The 20,613-nt window shown below is 40.3% G+C and overlaps 1 protein-coding gene across 2 annotated transcripts in view; it reads left to right on the top strand.

The window, feature by feature from the left end:
* Nucleotides 1–8,517: 8,517 nt before the first annotated feature.
* Nucleotides 8,518–20,613, top strand: part of ADAMTSL3 (ADAMTS like 3) — a 188,220-nt gene continuing 176,124 nt past the window's right edge. Inside the window, exons 1-2 of one of the 2 annotated variants that reach the window (XM_086757497.1) lie at nucleotides 8,518–8,632; nucleotides 10,515–10,606. In XM_086757497.1, the coding sequence (XP_086613623.1) occupies nucleotides 10,532–10,606 (75 nt within the window). In that variant the 5' untranslated portion in view covers nucleotides 8,518–8,632; nucleotides 10,515–10,531. Of the gene's footprint in view, nucleotides 8,633–9,171; nucleotides 9,278–10,514; nucleotides 10,607–20,613 lie in introns of those variants that run through there. The other variant, XM_086757498.1, reaches the window with a different exon arrangement.

Here is a 20,613-nt window from a genome sequence, read left to right as displayed (position 1 = left end):
GATACAAAGTTACACACTAGATGAGGAGGAGATATGAATGCTCATCAAGGTTTTTTCTTCCTGAACTTCCTTACACATTTGTATAGAAAACAAAACACAGCTTCGAAACTCTGAAACATCATGTAGCACGGTAATAACATACGGCCAGACTGAGCTCCTCTGGTTCTAGTCCTAGCAACGGCACCAGGAAATTCTTTTCTACAGAGCAGTTCCAGTTTTTTATTTTTATATAATGAGTACTTGCTTGTTCTTTGTTGCCAATAGAGAACTCAATTCAAGAAAAATAAAAGTATGGTTTAAATCTGAATATGTACCTCTAAGACCAAGATGTGTACATCTGAGAGTTTACTTCAGCTTTGAAACCTCAGTCCTCTACGAAGAACATTGTGATCGTATGTCATTGTCATGTTTGATGCTTGCATGTTACAGGCCAGCTGTTCAAATACAATTGCATGGTTTTGGAACAGATGCAGAACAAAGCAAGAAATCTGCTATTCTAAGAATATTTTCCTTGCCTGCCAAGGCTTTGTAATAGTGCAAACAAAAACAGCTGAAAGAAATAGTTCAAAAATAGTTTAGAGCTAGTTTTATCTTTTGTATTCTTCACCTACTCTCCCTATGCAAGAACAGAAGGTGGCAACTTAAGAAGAACATAATGAAAATCTGTTATTGGTTCTTTTCTTTCTGACATTTTTTCTGATTTTTTTCTTTGATCAGTACTGTAGTCTATACTGCTTGGACCACAAGTGTAGTTGAATAATTCCTGCAGAGATAAGCCTGTACTATCTCTTCCTACTCTTTCAAGTATAAAGGTATCAGGAACATTTCAGGGTTAAGAGAAATTAGAGTATTGGGAAAAATTGTGAGAAAAGGTGTGTATCCCAGATTAAAGCGCAGTAAAAGCTTTTCTACAAAAAGTCCTTTTGCAGGAAAATGTAGATATGGGAGATTTAGAGACTATTAGCAGATTCCACAAAGTTTGAATAAAAAAACCAAGCAAGCTTTAAAAATATTTGCAGGCTTGATTTTCAAGTACCTTAATCAGGCCTTGATCCTGAGCTGGTGAAATAAAGTGAAAAAAAATACGGCACTACAATGAAAGCCAGGAAAAAGTAAACTTAAGTTTTTGCTGTCCTTTTCCTTAGGCACCTGCTAACTGATGCTAGCATGTGTGAGCAATCTGTTAGCATTGCTTCCAAACTGTTGTCAGGGCTCTGAGTGCACTAATACGCCGTAGCGACCCTGACCAGCCTCAGCTGGGGCTTCTGCCCACGCCCCTGCCCGTGGGTGCAGGAACTCCATTTAAGCTCTGGCCTGGGCTTTGCTCCCTTTTTGAGCTCTGTTATAGTTGTGCCTAGCTATGAGTTTTGTTGGCCTGTCAACAGATTTTCTGGCTTGACTTTCTATCTGCCTCATTGCTGCAAATTTGCCTGGGATCTCTGCACTCTGCCTGTCATGAGAGAGCTTCCTGCATATCTTGCCTGGGAGCTGTGGGACAGGGCAGTGGCTGGTGTGGGTCCTGCCCTGCTAACCTGGCTACCTGGCTTGGCTTTCTGTCTGTTAGGAAGTAGCCGGACCTTGCCACACCTTAGATGACAGATTGTTTGAGCAATGACTGCTAAATACTGAGGTAAGAACAGGTTTATTAATAGTAGTATCTCTTTTTAAATGTCTTTGTGACCCCATGCAAAAATGTTTGAATTAATATCTACTTTTCAAGTGTTAAATACATTTGAGGCTATGCATACTAAGTGGATAGGCTTGACTAATATGAAAATATTGTGCTGGCAAATGTAGACATAGATGCAGAGTTAGCATAAGCAATAGTAACATCAGTAGTATTTTAGTATTTTTCTTTTTCTCTGATAGTCATTCTGCTCTCTAGTTCATGAGGGTCTCTTCCTAAGTATCTGTTGGAAACAAAACAAGGTATCACTGGACAGCCTTTGTAAAAATTTAAGAAATTTGTGCATATGATGGTAATGTTGTTTCAAATGGTGTTACTCTGATGCATTAGAATGTATCAATAAGCACTGTGCTAAGCCACCTATTTTCAGACAGATGGTAGCAACTCACACATGTCCAGAGTTAATGAAGACAGGTTGAGTTCTACTAGCCTGATAATGGTTGCCACAGTACTAAAGTAGACATAAAGGCTCCATGAGAAAATTAGAGATTAGCCCCTAGAAAGGTTAAAGGGCAATTTCTGTTTCTGTCAATGGTGGTAGTACATGTAGATGGAGAAGTCCTCTCTAGAACATGTAACTTCAGCATATGCCCCTACTTGCCTAGTTAATTTAAGCAGGACAAGTCAGTCAGCTTACAGTAATTTTTTTTTTGCCTGTATTGGAACAACAGCTTTCTATAAGTTGGTAATCAGTAAAGAAATGAAATTATCTGTAGCATTACCAGATGCAAAAGTAAACAATAGATCTGGTGTGGTAAAACATGAAATATAGAAAATACACCTGATAGCAACATTTTGTAGGTGACACCTGATAAGATTCTGTCTTAGGCTGTCCTAGTTTCCAGCTGCCAGTGACCAATTTCTACCCTCATGTGCAAATGAAGAGAAGCTGTTCCTATGTACAGTTTATATTGGTACTGCTGTGCCTAGAATCTGGCTTGCTGTCTGAAGATGTGCATGCTCTTCCAGTTTTGTGTAGAATGACCTTTGTTTCTGTAAGGAATGTCTATACAGAATGAGGAGGGAAAGAGGTCTCAGGTTCTGCAAAAATATAATTTTGTTCTATAAATTTTAATAATACCAATGTCAGACTTTGAAGAAATGTCACAGATTACGAGGGGTTCTAATAGCATAATGCATCAGAGCCAGCAAAGAAGAAAATATGAAGGAAAGTGGGAAATAACCTGGTTTTTTTTCAGTGACTATATAGCTCCAAACTGTGAATCTGAAGCTTTAAAAACTTACTTTCCCTCTATGCACCAAATCTTGTTAATCCTTCTTTATCTTCGTTCATTGTCAAATAGACTGTATTCAGCTATGTCATCACTGACTAGTAACAAGAATAACGAATACATCTGCTGGTTGCCACAGGAGCCAGGAACCACCTCTGGTCCACCAAGGTTAAGTCAAATCTGAGTCCCTTGTGAAAATGAAGTCACTTCCATCTCTTTTAGTAGAACATAATAACAAAGATGTCTTAATTTATATCCAGGCAACATTCCTGGGTTGAGATGAGTTGAATCAATTTCATAGAGAGCAAATAGTTTATCCCACTATTATTGCACTTGACTCAATACCTCACTCAATATGGAGCACTTGAGCTGCAGCCAGGCTGTGGTGAGGAGAAAGGATACTTATCCTTGGTAATGATTCACAATATCCTCTTAATGAGGACTGTAAATGCGCAAGTCAAGAAACAAGAGCATTTGCCAACATAGCAAAAGAAGTTGGCAAGTAGAAGAGAAGAGAAGAGTCAAAAACAAATTTCAAACTTACTTTCTGTCCTCACATCTACTTTCAGCTGTGAAGTATAGATAGAGCTGAGGGTTCTATTCCCTGTTAGTACACTAGCCCATTCTCGATTTTGGGCTTCATGTTTTGTTTGCTGCTTTGTTCTCATTCACACAAGCTTACAGGAGTGTGTGACTATTTTATGTTATGGGTTTTGTTGTAGTTTCTTCTATATTTGTATTGACACACAGACTGTATGTGACAAAGTGGAAGTTCTGTTCCTCTTATTGCCAGATATTTGATGCACAATGTCACTCTTTTGAAGCTGTTTTCTGGTGACCTCAGTTTTGTTTTGTTAATTTAATTTTTTAAACTGTTTCCTCTGTTACTCATGCTTATTCTTTCCTCTGGTTTTCCTGTATTTTCCTACATTAATAATTTGTCTTCTGCTTTCATAACCACATTGTCTTTGTCACCAGTATTCCTCCTCATGATGTATTGTGTATTTCTTGTAACTTTGTTCTTTTTTTTCATTCCTTCTTTGTTTGCTCCTTGCTTACGTTCTCTTCTTCTGTTTCCGTATTTGTGTGCGTCTTTTGACACCCATGTGACACGCAGAAGTCATCTTGTGAGATGCAGGTCACCTACTTTACTCTTCTTGCTTTTCCCCAGTGAACCATTACAGCGAGGGCAGTCACTGTCCTGCTGACCTTTGTCTGTTGCTCATGACTTGCAACATAACTGATTTCCTCAGAGCCCCTGTTCACCAAATGTTGCCTCTTTTGCATAGCACTCAATGCAATTTTATTTTTAACAGTCACAGAGGTAAAGGCCCGCAGAGTGAGGAAAACAGATCATTGTCACTGTTGCGTGAGAAGAAAATGGCAGACAAGTCCAGGAATTGAACAGTCCCACAGTCCTCACTGGAGTTGCATTGCTTTGCAAACCAGGAAAAACAAAAATCTCTTAAAGAACACATAGCTATGTGTAAATAAACTGAAGCTATTTTATTTCTGCAATGAATTTTTCATTTTGCCTTATCTTCATTCAATCTTAATCTATACAAGTTTGTATTTTCTACTTATGCCCACAATAAACACCTAAATCCCTTTAAAAGGATATGCTGCAACACCACAATATCACCATGTAGGTGTATGATAAATTTGTCTCAAAATGTCCATTCTAACATTTTAGTTAGGGCTATGGACGCTGAAATACAACAAAAAGTACGTGCATCTGAACCAAGAAGTGTTTGTTCTGGAAAGTTGCTACTGCTACTGCTATGCGTCTGCTACTACTGTACAGGATCATAAGTATGCAAATGGGCCAGAAGTTGCTTTGCTTGAGCATAAAAATGAATTTGAGACAAGAAAGGACAAATATTTATTCAAATACTTGAAATAGTGACCATTTGTATATACTGTATTGGTTAATGCCAGATTCATTTAAACACAAACTGAAAGGAAGACAGTAGCTTTCTTCTATAATGTTTTGGTCTGTACATGAGTAGTTTTTCTTTCTTTAAGCCACAAGAATTTTTTTCTACTTGCGATGTTGATGGAGCTGTTTCCAAAGCCCAGGGCAAGGATCAACATGGAACGCAATGAGTTCCATAACACCAAGAAATCAAAGACACAGTTCTGTAGCTGAACTCTGTACCTTTATACTAATAAAGGCTTTACTCTGTATAGAGTATAACGTTTGTGAAGTGTGACAGTGCGTAGAGATTGCTCTCTACCCTAGAGAGCTTATTATTTCAGGGTAAACAAGCACCCTGTACAAATACAACGCAGGGCCAAAGAACTGATTATACTGTGTTGGGGTTCTCATGACTCTAGTTACAGGAAATTTAACATTTTCCTTTTATTAGTCAATCAGGTGCAGCTCTATTACTGATAACTTTGAGGCCACAAACCAAAGTTTCTGCATGGGGCCTCGGCAGGATGCTTCCAGTTTTGGTATTCATTAGACATAATCCTGATTTATGAGCCAAATGTTGTTCTGCACTGTTTCAATAGATTTTAAATTTGTCTTTTAGCCAAACACATTTTTTTTTCCTGAGTAGTATAGACTTTTGTTATGATGAAAGAATGGGCCTTTGTGATCATCAGATTTGCTTAGCTGAGCTTGTTTTGAGAGAATATTTATAGATAAATGGAGTCTGCTCAAGAAGTAAGTATACCTGTGTTTCAGGGCGAAGATAGAGCAATGTGGTTTTTATCTTTTAGATGTGAAAGTTTTTGTATTAATGTTCTCAGAGAGAGTGAAATCTGGTGGTTTTCATGTGGTTGAACAGAGACTTTTGTTTACCAGACCAGAGATTTCATTCTTTTCAGTTTTGCCCCTAGCTATATCTTGCAGTTATATTTTTTTTCCTGCCATTTCTGCTTGTGCTGAGAGTAAGTTGAAATTTTCTGATGTTACAATTGAATGTAAATCAACGAATGACAGAATATTTCATGGCTGTATTTGATAGTGAAGACACATGGTCTTAAGTCATTATAAAACAAAGGATAAGACCATCATATTTCCAACCAGCTTCCTCGTGAGACCATGCCAGCTGAACAGATGGACGAGATCATGATTATGTGTTCAATGAAATAATAAGTGTGAATGTCCATATTTCACAATTTTATGAAGAGTAAGATCTTTACAGCTGTCATATTTAATGTCATTTAAATGATACACATTTTAGAGAGCAGTAAAAGAAAAGCATTGCTAATAACAAGAGACTAATACAGGAATTATGCATGTGAACTCTGAGTGTTAAGAGCATTGCTAGAGTTTCCTGTTCAAAAATCTTGTACCGGCTCTGCCAAGCTAATGTGCCATGAGTGGGAATTGGAAGACTCTGTGGTAACACTGCTAATAAGGTAATAACTAAAGGACTTGACACTGGACCAGAGGTTGTGCAAGCATAATGTAATAGACAACAATAGTTCCTGCCTTGAAGAGACAGGACAGAGTGAGCAGAAGGGAAGTTAAGTGTTTCCTTAGAAAATGATGATTTCTTTTAAACTTGAATGGTCAATTAGTTTTTGCAGATTTGCTGACAAACATCTCCATGGATGAAAATCCAGAACCTGTAAGTTTGTGGCTGTTAAATTGAATGAGTCTGCCATGGAGCTGCAGGTGCTGTGAATTTTGAAGTGGTTGTTTTCAAGCAGATCTTGCCTGAACACCTGAATTTCATTCAGATTTTACTTGGCTCAGCAGAAGGTGTTATGGAGATGTCCAATAGGAGTCAAAGTCTCCAAGCTTCCAGGTTCACTGGAAGTCTAGACAGAAAAGAATAAAGTGGCAGGGGTATGGAGTGAGGCTGAGGCAAAGAAATTAAATAAATGAGATAAAGGAGGCAACAAATCAGCATTCAGTGAGAATGAGCTTCACATAGGAAAACGCCCTGCCAAAAGCTATCCAAAAAGCTGTATCGTTTCCAGCAGTAGGCCAAGGCTCTTTTAATGCTCCAAATACTGTTACTTCTTGGGTGCTCAAAAAAAAAAGGATGATTTCAAAGTAACTAAAGCAAAACCAGACAATGAATGGTGAGGGACAATGGGGTTAACAACACTGTCATTTTGGTAGCATAGGCAAGATGTATTGCCAATTGCTGGTTTACTTGCATTAATTACTATGATGCTGCTTTCTGAAATCTCCTTGGGAGAGAATGCTTGCAGGTGTTCACCTCTATTTTCTTACATGCTGTATAAATTCAGACATAAGAACTGATAACCTAGGACCCAGATCACACAAGGAATTAAGCATGTATGTAACAGCAGCAGCCTCACTTAAGACACTGAATCTGATGCGAGCTGTCTAACCTAGGCTGCTTCCTATTCTTCCTATTACACAGCTGCTTTTTTACTCTCAAATTTATTGCAGAAGATGAGCAAATGATTCTAAGGCTTGTGTACGTGATGTTTGATTATCCTTTATGGTTAGGGATGCACACAGCCAACTGTTCTGAAACAAATGACCAGGAATAGCATTGAGGGAAAGTATCAGAGTAAACTGGGAGTAGAAATTAGAGAGTGCGGGCGGGTAGCCCTGGAAAAGGGAAAACGAAATAAATGCTGACCAACATTATAATTTGGAAAATGCTATTAGAATCTCAGGGCCAAACCTTTCAATGTAATCTATAGGTAATACCAGTGTTAGGAACGTAGCCAGAGCTGTTTTTTCTAAATGCCCATCTGGCAAATAAATTAATAGCCCACTCTGCAGCTGTTATTTCAGGGACATGGGGGACTGCTTTGGTATTGAGGGGTAAGTAATTTTGAGAAGTGATACTCTAAATAGGAATGGTGCAAACTGTGTATGTTCCTAACTGGGTGGTAGGTCTTGAGTGTCAGCTTCATCCTGTAATTGAAAACCTTTTGGTTTTGTTCTTCTGGTACTACCAGCCATAGTTTTGGGACAGGAAAATAGATTTTCTGCATCAGTTGATCTAGTGGCTAAATTCTGGCTTTAAAACAACTTGTGATAAAGTCTGAAGTTACATGCTGATTGCACTGGTATGTCTTTTTAGAAGATAACAATGTGCAGGGGTATAACTGAAGTCATAGTTAAAGGACTGTGGTTGTTTAAGTAACTGTAGCAACTGAAATGGACGGAAAGCAAAGCTTTCCAGAGCGTGGATATACTTTCAGGTGGCTGGTATTAGAAAGAGTTGAGGTCCTCAGCGCTGCTGGTGCCTGTTACACAGCCCGGTGTCGCGGTGATGAGCAGCCTGCCCCGGCTGTGGGTCCGGCCCTGCGGACAGAGCCAGCTGCGGGGCCGGCACTGGTGCGGGGCGGGCGATGTCTCACAGAGGCTTCGCGCTCGGGTGGCTGCCCCACGGTCCGTGCCTCCCCATTTCGGCCGGTGTCCGCTGTCGGGTTGGTTTCGGCAGAGGGCACTCTGTTCCTAACGATGGAGGAGGCGCTTTCCCGTGCTGGTGAGAAACCTCAACAGATTGGAAAAGTTTCCAGCGCAACATATTTGAACAAACTCTTCATCGGTTATGTTTAGTTCACTGGAGCGTATTTTTGACTTCAGTGGCAGGGATAACAGCCCTTCTCCGTGTCGCTCTTAGTGGACTCGCCGAAAGCGTGGGACAAGGGTGGAAGCCGGAGCGCAAAGGTAGAGGGGTTCAACGTCGCTGTGCAGCAGCCCAAAGCCGAGGGGGAGAAGGAGAGCGAAGCTGTCGTACGAGACAAACTCGTCAGATTCTCAGTAGGAAAACTAAAAATATCGCGGAGGGCAGCATGATTAAAGACCTCCTCGGTGTGAGAGCAGATTCGCAGCTGTATTGCGCGAGTTACTTGGAGATGAGACACAGGATGGTTGTGGTTTTGGAAGCTGCTTTGCATCAGATTTGGAAGCTGACTTAACGGTAGCCTTCGCCCCTCGGGGGAAGACGAACCCCTCGGCCCCGGGGTCTCGGCCGCCGACACGGGAGCGCCGCCAGTGCCTGGGCAGGCAGGGGCGGGGGGGGCCGTGCCGAGCCCCCTTGGCCCCTCGGCCGCTTGCGCGGGCCGGGGAGGCAGAGGCTGCGGGGCGGGGGGGGGGGGGGAAGCGGGCGGCAGCCCCGCGCCGCAGGTGGAGGCGCCCGGGCGGGTCTGGCCGGGGCCGGGCTGCGGCGGGCGGGCGGGGGCGGCCCGCTGCCAGCAGCCTGTAGGACCTTGGCGAACGTGCGGCGGTGGGCTGGGGCCTGGCGTGAGGGAGGGGCCGCCGCTCGTGATGCGGGATGCTGTATCCCCGGTGCCGTGACAGGCGAGGCTCTCCCCTGCCCTGCCAGCCACGGCAAGCCGGGCCCCCTCCCAGCCCCAGCCCCGCTGCGCGCTCCCCGCCGAGCCGGGGGACGCGGCCCCGCACCAGGTGGGTGAGCTCGGCGGAAGGGGAGCCCCTCGGGCCGCGGCAGCTTCCTCGATCCCGCAGCCTGTTCCCGCGAGGGCGGCGGGCCGGGCCCCGCGGGTGACTCCCTCGACGGGCTGGTCGCGCTCGGCCGTGGGGAACACAGGGACCCGCACCCGGGGAGTACGGGACTCTGGTGCGTTTTGGCAGTTCTGGCTCTCGGCAGTGCCTGGCGAGGGTGGGAGGGGGACACCTCTTCCTTCTCCTATTGCTATGGTTGATTGAAACTTTTGAATGACAAAAGCATCCGGGAGTGCTAAAGGTTTGGGGAGGGAGGGGAACTTTTAAAATTTTTTTTTTCCTTACTTTTGTAAGGAATCTTAATTATGTTAGTTGACAGGTGCAAGAACCGTTTGAATAGATGGTTTTCCGTTGGGGTATCTGACATTTTACAAAGGAGGACTTTTTCTGAAGGAGAGATTTGCATTCACTGTGGGGCTTTGCAAAATAGCGGGGTGGCGGCTGGGAGGAGGAGGGGGAAGGAGGGCTGTTGGTGTTGGCGTGCGTGTGTTCTAGGGGTGCGTGGAACCTGTACTGTTTTGAGATCGCTGTGGGAATGAATAGACTGAGGCAAAAAAGATGCGTTGACACTAGGAATTAACAATTAGCAGCATTATTACATGATAACTTTTTTTTCTTGTTGGGAATTTTAAATTGGATGTTTTAGTAAAAGCATCTGACAGTTTCATGTTGGCTCTTTAATGGTGATGACCACTACATTAAAGTTGGGTTTTTGTTTTGTTTTGTTTTGTTTTTTTTTCCTCTGCCCTGATCACTTAGTCTCTAAGCCATTATGATCAGAGCTTTCAAAGGCAATGCTGCTGAAATCCCAGGGCTGGGCTCTCAGCTTTGGGTGGGTGAAAGTGCTGGAACAGTACATCTAAAATCCTTTGCTCCTTGGATTTTACTTTCTGGAGATCAAGGTGGGAGGGCTTCCCAATTTGATGATTTGACCTGCATTCAGGAGATAATCAAACCTTTTCCCCCTTTCTGTTCCCGAATTGGAACGACCTCACCCTGCAGGCTGTGCTCATGGCATGCGCTGCGCGTTTGCTCCTCTGGCCAGCACAAAACTCTGGTGTTTGCATTGCTTTTCTTCCAAAGGCTGGTTCCATGCCTTTGCCCAGTTTGCTTTAGTCATTGAAATTCTGGTGGAGCCCACTTGATTTTGTTTGTAACTTGAAACAATTTCTCTCAGCAGAGCCCCAAGGCACGAGGATGGCCAGCCCTAAAGCCACAGGGCTCTCCTGGGAGATCACTTGGCTTGCTATCGCTATCTATGCTCATCTGCAGGTAGGTAATGAACTTGTTGCTATTGTCGTATCTGGTCTGTTATCAGATAATCTTGCTGCACCCTTTGAATTACTGTTTTTTTTTTTTAAAACAGAAAAGTGCTGAAGGAACTACACTGTAAATAAAAGACTGCTGATGAGAAGGTTTTCCTTTCACTGAACTGAATTTCAAAGACTGAATTTCCATGTGGGAAATTAGTATTCTCTCTCTTCCTAGTAATATTGTACCTGACTTTACCAAATGGGGACCAGAGGGAGATTGTGCCAGATGTGTAGTGCCATGGGTCTTTCTAGGCAGCACAGCTGCTCTTTGCCCTCAGGAGGTTTAGCACCTGATAAATGTTAAGATACTGTAAACGTCAAGGGTTATATAAACACCTGGGTAGAAACATCTAAAGCACTTGGAAGTCAGTGTCAGGAGTGGACGGGAGGGAAGTGGTCCAAATAGGTCTTTCCTTCAAGTATTCAATGAATACAGGAACCATAGAGGAAAACCATAGCTGCCAACTGATCTATTGCCTGACACATGAGCCTAATCAGTTCCAAGAAGTGAGTATTTCAAGAAATATGGTGTGCTGGCATGGAGCAGAGATGTTGTTATAGTATGTCATTCTCTATACTGATAGTTCCCACAGCACAGAATGTTTCAAGGATTCTGCAGTCTCAAATAAGCTCAAATACAGAAATCCTTAGAAAAGGACAGCTAAATAAATGGGAGAGTATTTTTAAAATAAACAGCATAATTTTTAAGTATTATACTAGTTTTTGATGAAAGGTAAAATCTTGGTTTTAAATAAAATCAGTCATGCTGTTTACTGTAATACTGTTGTGTACCGTGTGTACTATTGTGATGCCAAGAAATGGTGGTTTCAAACTGGAGCCTGGTGTGCTGGGCATTATAGATGTGCATCCTGAGGAACTTTGAATCAAAGGATAGTACAGCAGGCAAAACTAAATTCAGAAGGAGTATGAAGAACTGAGGAGGCTGTAATAGATAGCTAAGTAAGCTATGATTGATTTAGGGTGGACTTGGAGGTTTAAAGTAGTGGGAATCAGGCTCCAGCCCATGCTCGGTAGCACTGCTGAGCAAACTGTGTGCTGTGAGCCATTTGGCAGCTACCTGTTGATGAATACCTCCTGTATCTGTATTTCGGAGCTAGTTATTAAAGTACACTGGTTACTTCAGTAAAAGACTCACCATTGAAGTAAAAATTACTATGTTTGTATTAATTGTGGGGTAAAATGCAGTGCATTCAGTACATATGCAAGCAGATAGGCATCAGCGGGATCTTCTGCTTCTTGTTTACATATTTCTTATGCAAGAAAAGAAATGGTACTGATTTGCTGTGCCTGTTCAGCCTGTGTTTTTGTGTGCAAGCAGTTGAGTGATGCTGTAACAACCGGCCCTATAAACCACTCAGTAGTACGTAAAGTTCAGTTAATAGTTCTTTTCAAGATAAGTTCAGAGGAGGGAAATGTCAACTTTGTGTCTGGGCCTTTTGGTTATGAAGAGACCATTTTCCTTTCACAATATTTTTCTTGTATTTTCTTTTCTTTCATGTTTTTCTTGTTGTAGAACTGGAACCGGTAGTGGCATAATTTCCTCTTCTCCACAAATGGTTTGGCATAGCTTTGCTTTTCTCTTTATAATAAAAACAACCCAAACACATTGCAGTAATCAATAGGGTATCGTGAGTAGTCTTATGAACATTTCAATCCAGGTAATTTTTTTTTTGTCTTGATTGTTCTTTAAAATATTCTATCTAGTTGGCGTATTTGAGTCATTAGCACTTAACCCCAATCTTGTAGGAGGCCCTTCTGCTCTTAAGTTTAAGGTGTTTTATCACAATTTTAGGCACATTAAAGACATTTTATATTATTTAACATAACATTTTTGGTATCCAATAACCATTAATTCTTTAATTGGTTGCTTGGGGCCATACTATATGGACCACACACAGTCATTCTATCGTAATATTGTACCTTAGCTTCCACTTGTGTTGTTTTTGGCTATTAAAGTGCTTATGTCTGGAGCTAATCAATTAGAAACAATTGGATGCTGGGCAAGGTCACAAGTCTATGCCATGTCAAATATGTGCAATTGATTAATTTCATCCTGCTTGAGGCAGGTACAGAATAAAATAATGACCATTTTAAAAGAATGTGGTGGAAATGTGGTATGAATGTAATGCAAAGAAAACTTTAACATGAGAAGTTGTGAAAAAGAGGTAGCTGTTACTGAGAAGAAATGAAAGTTAACTTTGGTTATAGGAACCTTTCTGATTTTTCATAGTGTGGTAACAAGCACAGCACAATGTTTAGCTGGGCTCCAAACTGAACTCTGCACTTACAGATATGCAGCCTTTCAAGTTTGAAAAAATTACTTTGTTAAGGCCAGATTAGTTGCTACACTAGTAGTTAAGCTAGATTTCATAGGATAACTCAGTGAATAGTTTTGGGACTATTAGTTCTGGGACTAACCCACTGGGCACTGCTGAGTGGCCAGTTTAAGTCTGTTCTGTGACCAAGGGCAGTAGTACAAATGACTCAAGAGGAGATCACTTGTGGGCCAGCCTTGACTGGGTTCTTTTGCAGACATAGACCCTACTTTTTCTGATACATGCCAATATAAATGAAATTAATGAAACTGCGTTAGTCTAAAGCCAATGGTGATGTAAACAAATAATGTCTGTATGTTTTTCTTAAAGGCAAACAAAAACCCCCCACCACCAAATGGCAGCAGGAACATGGAATAGTTTTTTGTTTTTAAAGATTTAAATGATGAATCTATCTAAAGAAGTTACTGTGTTCCACTGACTGTATGTATTTGTGAAGATTAACTGTGTCCTTGGCCTTGAATGTAACTATTCATCTATATTTATTGCTAAATATGGTGTAAGAGGCTCCTTATTTTTCTCACATGGTAGCAGGTGAGCTATCAATACTACAGATTTTTGGAGATGGTTAAGCTAATAAAACAGAACTATCCAAGTCCAATTTTTGCTGTTTTGAAGTGGTCTCTTGAATGCCTATGGCTCCATATTGGTAATTGAAAAGGCAGGAGTTGGTAACCAGCTCTTTCTTAACCTTGCAATAATGTTTTATTACACCATTCAACTAAATGCTGTTATATTTATTATGAAATGTATGTGAAACTGTGTATCTGCATGTACTTACTAATGGAATAATGGCAGCAAGAAAGGATGGCTAGCAGATTCATACAGACAAATATGTCGCCAAGAATTTTACACGTGAATTCATTTTAGATTTATTCTCTGGTATGTTGTTTTCAAATCAGAAACATGCTGATATTTTCTTAGGTTCCTACAGTCCTAGTTAAACCCTCTGCAAGTCAGTCCGGTTCACCTCCAAAGACCATGGGGTTGCTAATGTCTGAGGAGGGAATAACAGCAAACACATCACGTCTGGATATGTAAGAAGCATTAGCTCTGGGTTTCTATGGAAGGGAAAGTTTCAGAGGTCACATATTCATTGAATAAACTGTTGGTTGCTCCCATGATTTATGTTTCTGCAATCCCTGCCTGAATTATGTTTTTTTTTTTTTCTAACTATCTGTGATATTTTGGATGTAAGGCACATACATGCTGAAAACATTATCTTATTCAAAATGATTCTGCCGTAACCAATCTGCCAAAAGCTACCAACATAGTAAATATCCTTAAGGTTGAGTTTTGCAAGGCCAAAAATCTGATGTCCATTATATGACATAGTGGACTTGGAGACCATCTTTGTGGAAAACCTTTGGAATATTTTTTTACAGTCACTCAATATGTTGCACACCGATGTTCAGAAAATAGATTATGATCTACATGCCATACAATAGTAAGGATTCTTAAATCTCCAGTAACTTTAATCAAAAATATCAGGATGAAATTTGCAAGTCCAGAGTTAAATCTGAAGCAGTTTCACTTTTTTTGCAGACAGGTTGCAGTTCTGCACCCATCTGGAGTTTTGCTGTCAGCCTCAATAGGCCTATGGTTTTGTTCTTAGTTTGAAGATTGAAGTGCCTCTACTACAGACAAATAACACTTCTGAGACTCTGTAGGAGTGTTCTGACTTAAAATATTTGTTGTTATTGATGAGATTGTAACTCAGTGACAGCATTACCAGAAAACTTATGTAAGTTTCTGAACTTACTTTGAGTTTATGACTAATAATGATTGCTCAGCCAATGCTCATAGGATCTGAACTGCTGTTACCCCCAATTTACAATCCAAAGGAGTTGAATTGCCAGAAGAATTGCGATGAATCTATCTTGTGACTTGAGACACAAAATATGTATGAATACTTTTTAAAAATGTATTCATGAAAAAACCAAGTCAACTATGGCAGATGAACAAGAGTAGAGATTATATCAGTAGAAGGCACCCTTTCACTATCTCATTTATTTGTTTTCATTTTCTCAGTAAATATTTTTGTCATAGTGGTATAAATGATGCTTGTCGTGATACAACTCAGAAAAATCACGCTTTGGATATTCAGCTAAAGCTGGTCCAAACCTATTCATTCCAATGTAGCAAAGGTGGTTTAGTCTCAATATCCAGCCAGATTTCGAATTCTGTATCTACATTTTGGGTATCAGTGCTCACGGGGGTGATAATTTCTGATGAGATTACACTAAAAATTGGCAGAGATTTTCAGATCAGTTATGTGTAGAACTGCAAACTGCTGATTCCAAAACTAGATATCTAAGAGTCAAACACTTTTAGAGAAGCCTTAAGTGGAGGAACAATTTCTCACCACAGCAAGTGGCTTCTAATTTCTCTTGAAAAAGTAGTGAAGAAATGAGGGAATAGCTCTAGGATAATCTTTGGTTTTAGCAGATACTTGAACACTTAGTCAATGATGATTACTCATTCAGGTCTGTTTGCAGCTGGAGTCTTCATATTCCTTACCAAACTGGGGCATAAATGGGATGGAGGTGGCAGTTTTGCACAGTGCACCAAATTCCATTCCTGCCTGTGCATTACAGAAAATGTACATGATCGATTGTACTGATATTAAAGCCCTTTTACCGTTCGTTCAGAAATCATTATTTGGCCATCTACAATAATGAATTTGGCTTCAGAAGAACATACATTTTAAAATCCAAGTCCTTTTTATTTGCTTTTACTTCTAGAACTTGTATGGTTCACGTATTTATGTTTTTCTCTGACATTTTTGGGCTTGAAGGTTTTCTTAAAATAATTCTTCGTGCTCACCTGAATCCAGGAGCTGAGGTTTAAGTAAACATGAAGTGTAATGTGACTTGCATTGAACTAGTAAAATATATTAATTTCAATGATAGTAGTAGCAGATTTATAATTGTGCCTCTAGGCTTGTTTGACTTGTGAGGCTATGCAAGAAACCTTTGGGCATGAGTTATATCATACTGTGCAAATGTTGTACTTTACTGTGAAGTCAGTGTGGTGTTAAGATTTTATGTAGTTGATAATACTGGTGATAGTCTTGTGGCTGTGTACGGTCCAACACGGTCTTACTTGAACAATTCCAGTGTAATTCTTGTCATGCAAAATCTCTGTAAAACAGAGCTCGTGCGTGGTGAAAGAGTGGGTTTGTTTTTTGAAGTACAGCTTGCTAGTGAGCACAACATTCCAGAAAGGACATGGATATAGCCATGGCAACTCCGGAGAGACAACGAAGGCCCACATAGGAACTGTAGAGCACTGCAGTTCTGATATGCCTGCCCTCTGCACTCGCTTTATTGTTACTGGTAGGTAAATAATTCCTTTAGGTTTTGAAAGCACGTATAAACTTTCTTTCCTGTAAGAGAAGAACTTTTCTTTATATTAGCTGAAGTCTGTAGACCAAGTGCTCTTGAATTTAAGGGTCGTATTTTCAAAATAGCCTCACTCCAGCTTCTCGGAGGAAGTACAGTTCTACAAACTTTTTCATGACCGTTGGCTGTACAAGGGTGCTAAACTTAATGCAGATATAGCAGCATTTTCAGAAAGGTCTGTAGGGTGTGGAGCCTTTGTTTTGATGACTTTCAGTGAGACCTAAGATGCAAGTTAAACACAAATACAGTTAAGTATTTACCTGTGTTGGTAAGCGCTTAGCTGGATTTTCCAAAACCAGGTAAATTTAAATTAATCCAATGGCAATCAGGCATTAGGTTCCAATTAGAATATTTAGCTGATTAACCCAAAACTTTCACCCTTAAAACTCTTTTGAAAGAATAGGTTTCTGCGGTGTAAATTCTAGTGCTTGAGTGTGTAGATACTAGATAATACTTGAGAAGTGCAAGTACAAGGGCAGTTTTTGAAAACTTGGCCTAATATATCCCTTTCAGACAGCACATTACATAAATTGCTTAGGAACAATGTTATTTCTGTTTCTAATTTTGTGTTTATTAGATTTAACATCATTACGGAGAGAAAATGAAAACAGTATTCTCAGTCTGTTTCGAGAAATGTGGTTTCCAAGAATTGTCAGTTTGTCATGCTTCTGGATCCGCTAGAAACACAATGAATGCAAGTCAGCTCAACTAAATTGTGAAACAATATTAAAAACGCATTTACGATTGCAGTTACTAGGTTGTTGTTGTATGCTAAATGTTGTCATTTGTGTCATGGTGGGAGGTCCCAACTGGTTAGTGATGCTGTTTTGTAGCATTATACAAGTGGAGCATTTGTTCATATGTGGAAACATGTATTTCTGTATTAATATAATGTTTTTTTTTCTGTCATCAGATGCTTTGCCAAAAATCAAAGCTGCTTAAAATTTATAGGATACAGTCTCTTGTGCATGTAAGGAGGGCAGGGTATAGTTTATAGTGTGTATATGTGAAAGGCCCTATAGAGGGTCACTCTAGTAAATGCAGACATAGAGAAGAGTTTTAGCTGCCTGATCTATTGCCTTTTAGTATCATATGAGTAAGATGACATGGGCACACCTGCACTGCCACAGCGTGCGAAGAGTAAGGGACTGTATTCTCTCAAGCTCTCTTTGACAATAAATATTTCCTGGCCTGCACCTTGCGGAAGCTCTGCGAAGGCTGCAGAAACTGGCTTTATTCCCAGCTGGCTGATTCAGCAAGAAATTCACTAGCTCCAAAAAAATCCCCCCCTGTTGTTGCAATTTCCCTGCTTGTATATGTGGCTGCTCCAGGCCATCTATTGGGATGGAGAAATATGAAAGGACAATGCAAGTACTGGTTCTGATAGATTCAGATTCCCATGGGACTTTGCCTTGCTTTCGCAGCTACTGCAGCCTCTTGTTGGGTGTAGCGGTGGTGTAGAAGCAGAAGGCTGAACAAGCTCAGTACTCTCTGTGGATGGATAACAAACGAAATATGCTGAAATATGATTTGGCTTCCTCTCTTGAGAGTCTCCTTTTATTAGACGTTTTCAAAGTCTCATTACTCATTTGGTGTTTTGTTTTCTTGAGTCTCCAAATAGTTTTAAACTGTTCCCTGGTTGACTAACATGGATGTTGGCTGGAAAAGACAATAGCATAGTAGTGTCTTGAGTATTGCCTGCTTGGTGGATGATATTCTAGTTGGAAACTGCCAGGTATATCCAACATATTACTGATTCTTTCAGCTGATCTCATCAACTCTTTTATTAGAAAGCAGAAGAGGGAAAGTATCTATCACTGGGGAGATGTGTTGTGTGTGCTGTATGCTATGTAGGGATTTTACTAATGTTGCTAACTGATAAGACTGCTTGAGCAGGCTATTTTTGTGGCTTGATTTTGTAACTTTATTTTGATTAATATAAGGTGCTTTCTGTGACTAAGAATTACACTTTTCATCTAGACCGGCGATTCTCAGGTAAGTCTTTTCATGGAACAGCCAGCTCGGAGCTTGGCAGCAGTTAACAGTACAAATTGAATGGTAGGAAATGCTACGAAGGGGAGCTTTAAAATAAAGCAAAGAGTATCATCCTTTCACTGTTTCAGTTCATGGTTTGCCCACACTTGAGTTCTGTATACAGTTCTGATCCCCTTATGAACAGGGTGGAAAGGCTAGACAGGGATCAGCTGGTAACTTGTTTCTTCCAGCAAAAAAACAAGTGCCATCAAACAGAACTACTAGGAGAGAGATTCAAAACAGTGAAAGGTGGTTGTCCTCCATGTAATGATCCTTGACACTCCTTGCTGTGGTTTTTTGAGTGGAAGGTTACTGGATTTCAGGGGAGACAGGACGAGTACTGGGAAGATCCACTAAGTACTATATAGACCAACCACATCAGGCCAAGAAAGTAGGTGAGTCCAGAGAAGTATTGCACACCCTTGCTCTGAACATGCTCTTTTGTGTCCCATTATGGTACTGTTGAAAGCTAATGGGCTAGATGGATCCTTGAGGATCATTAAACTAGGAATTAGAACAAGTGCCTGGGCCTATTGTCACTTGTGACTTATCATTTAAATAATCATTGAAGAAATATGTTCTCCGAACTCCAGGTTTATCTGTGGAGGTATATGCTGGATGCATAAGAACTTGCTTGAAACATATATAGCTGCTTACATTTGGAGCTTCTTTATGTCTGCCTGGAATACTTCTTAGCATTGTTATTAATTTTTATCTTTACAAAATTTTTGTTATGTTTCTGGTGTGTTTTCAGATTTTAAAGTTTTGGAATTATTTTTAACTATGCAAGGAAATTAGGGTCATTTTGCTTACTTGCTGGAGTAGTTTCTTGTTTTTAAACAAACAGTAGTATTTCCTTGAGCAAGATAAATAGAGAAATGGCTTCTGATATTTTACTAAATAAGGCTTGGCTTAAATTCCACTTTTGTTATGTGGTCAGTTCGTCTATGAGACACAAATATTCCAGACATTTTCCTTGCATGAGTGAGCACTTGCCTTCACCTCAGTGTGAAACTGCGCACCCAAATGCTTTTCCCATTTCCTCTTTCTACCTCTTTCAGTTAAATCTAGAACACAATAGGTTGTTTAAAAGTATAAGAAAGCCTCCAGAATGCCATCTTAACGTATGGGTTTTTACCATGGAGCTGTTTATCTTCTGCTAAGAGGAAACTATAAATGTATTTTTAATGCCAGGAGCTGAGCTTAAAATGCCATTAGTTATCCCATGGGAATAGATTTTAAAATTGGTAAGCAATTAGATCAGTAGGCAAATACACTTTACTTAATGTTGCAAGTCTCATGGGCCTTTCAAATATCCTGTTAGCATCACCTGTTCTTAACTTGTAACCTTTTAAATCTTTACCTAGTCTTAAATAGCACTGTTACTTTGAAAGGAAAAACTTTCTGTATATTTTAATTTTTTATTAATGAGCTCAATTTTAATTAAAAAAAAAAAAAGAAAACCAAAACTTGCATGGTTTCTCCAAGTGGAACAGAGATGTACTGGGAACACTAAGCCTTTATTGGAGAAAATTTCTTCCTGTAGATAACCATCTTGAGAAGGGCCTTAACTGGGATAGCAGAATGTGTGGGTCTTGTTCTGATCTTTTGAACTTGCTTGAATTATGTCCTTAGCAAACACCAGTGATGTATTTGTTTATAATTGCTTATTTTTCTTGCTGAACTTAGACGTCTGTGAGTCATCTGTCATATGTCACATAGAAGGCACTATTTAGAAATGGGGAAAATGTAGGAATTGTAAACTTTCTTTTTTATTATTTCAAATGTTAAGGCCAATTCTTGAGAACTCTGAAGAAAAGACCTTGTCCTCTCCAACTGTACTATAGGAGTGTCCCATCATTCCCTGTTTGCCAAAAGTTCACGTTGACTCAGTGGTAGTGTGAGGATTCTCAGCCTAGGCACTATAAAACCTCAGTCCTGAAAAAGGTCCAAGCTGGGGAGCCCCAGGGTCTTCATTAGGTTGCTGTGCCACAAGTGAGACCTTATTTTGTAAAATTCAGGCTTCTACTTCATCAGTGCAATGTTTTGCACTTAAGTAACAGTGCCAGTGAAGGCTGCAGGCGTTTTGCCTGAGACATCAGTGGGAGTTTTTCCTGAGTAAGATCTGCCTATAGGAAGCAAATTGAGGCTGAGTTTCATTAGTGCTAACTAGT

This window comes from Chlamydotis macqueenii, chromosome 12, assembly GCF_036417535.1.
Source record: "Chlamydotis macqueenii isolate bChlMac1 chromosome 12, bChlMac1.mat, whole genome shotgun sequence".
Classification (NCBI taxonomy): Eukaryota; Metazoa; Chordata; class Aves; order Otidiformes; family Otididae; genus Chlamydotis; species Chlamydotis macqueenii.
Note: the sequence above shows the minus strand (reverse complement) of the source record. Positions and strands in the feature narration are given on the sequence as shown.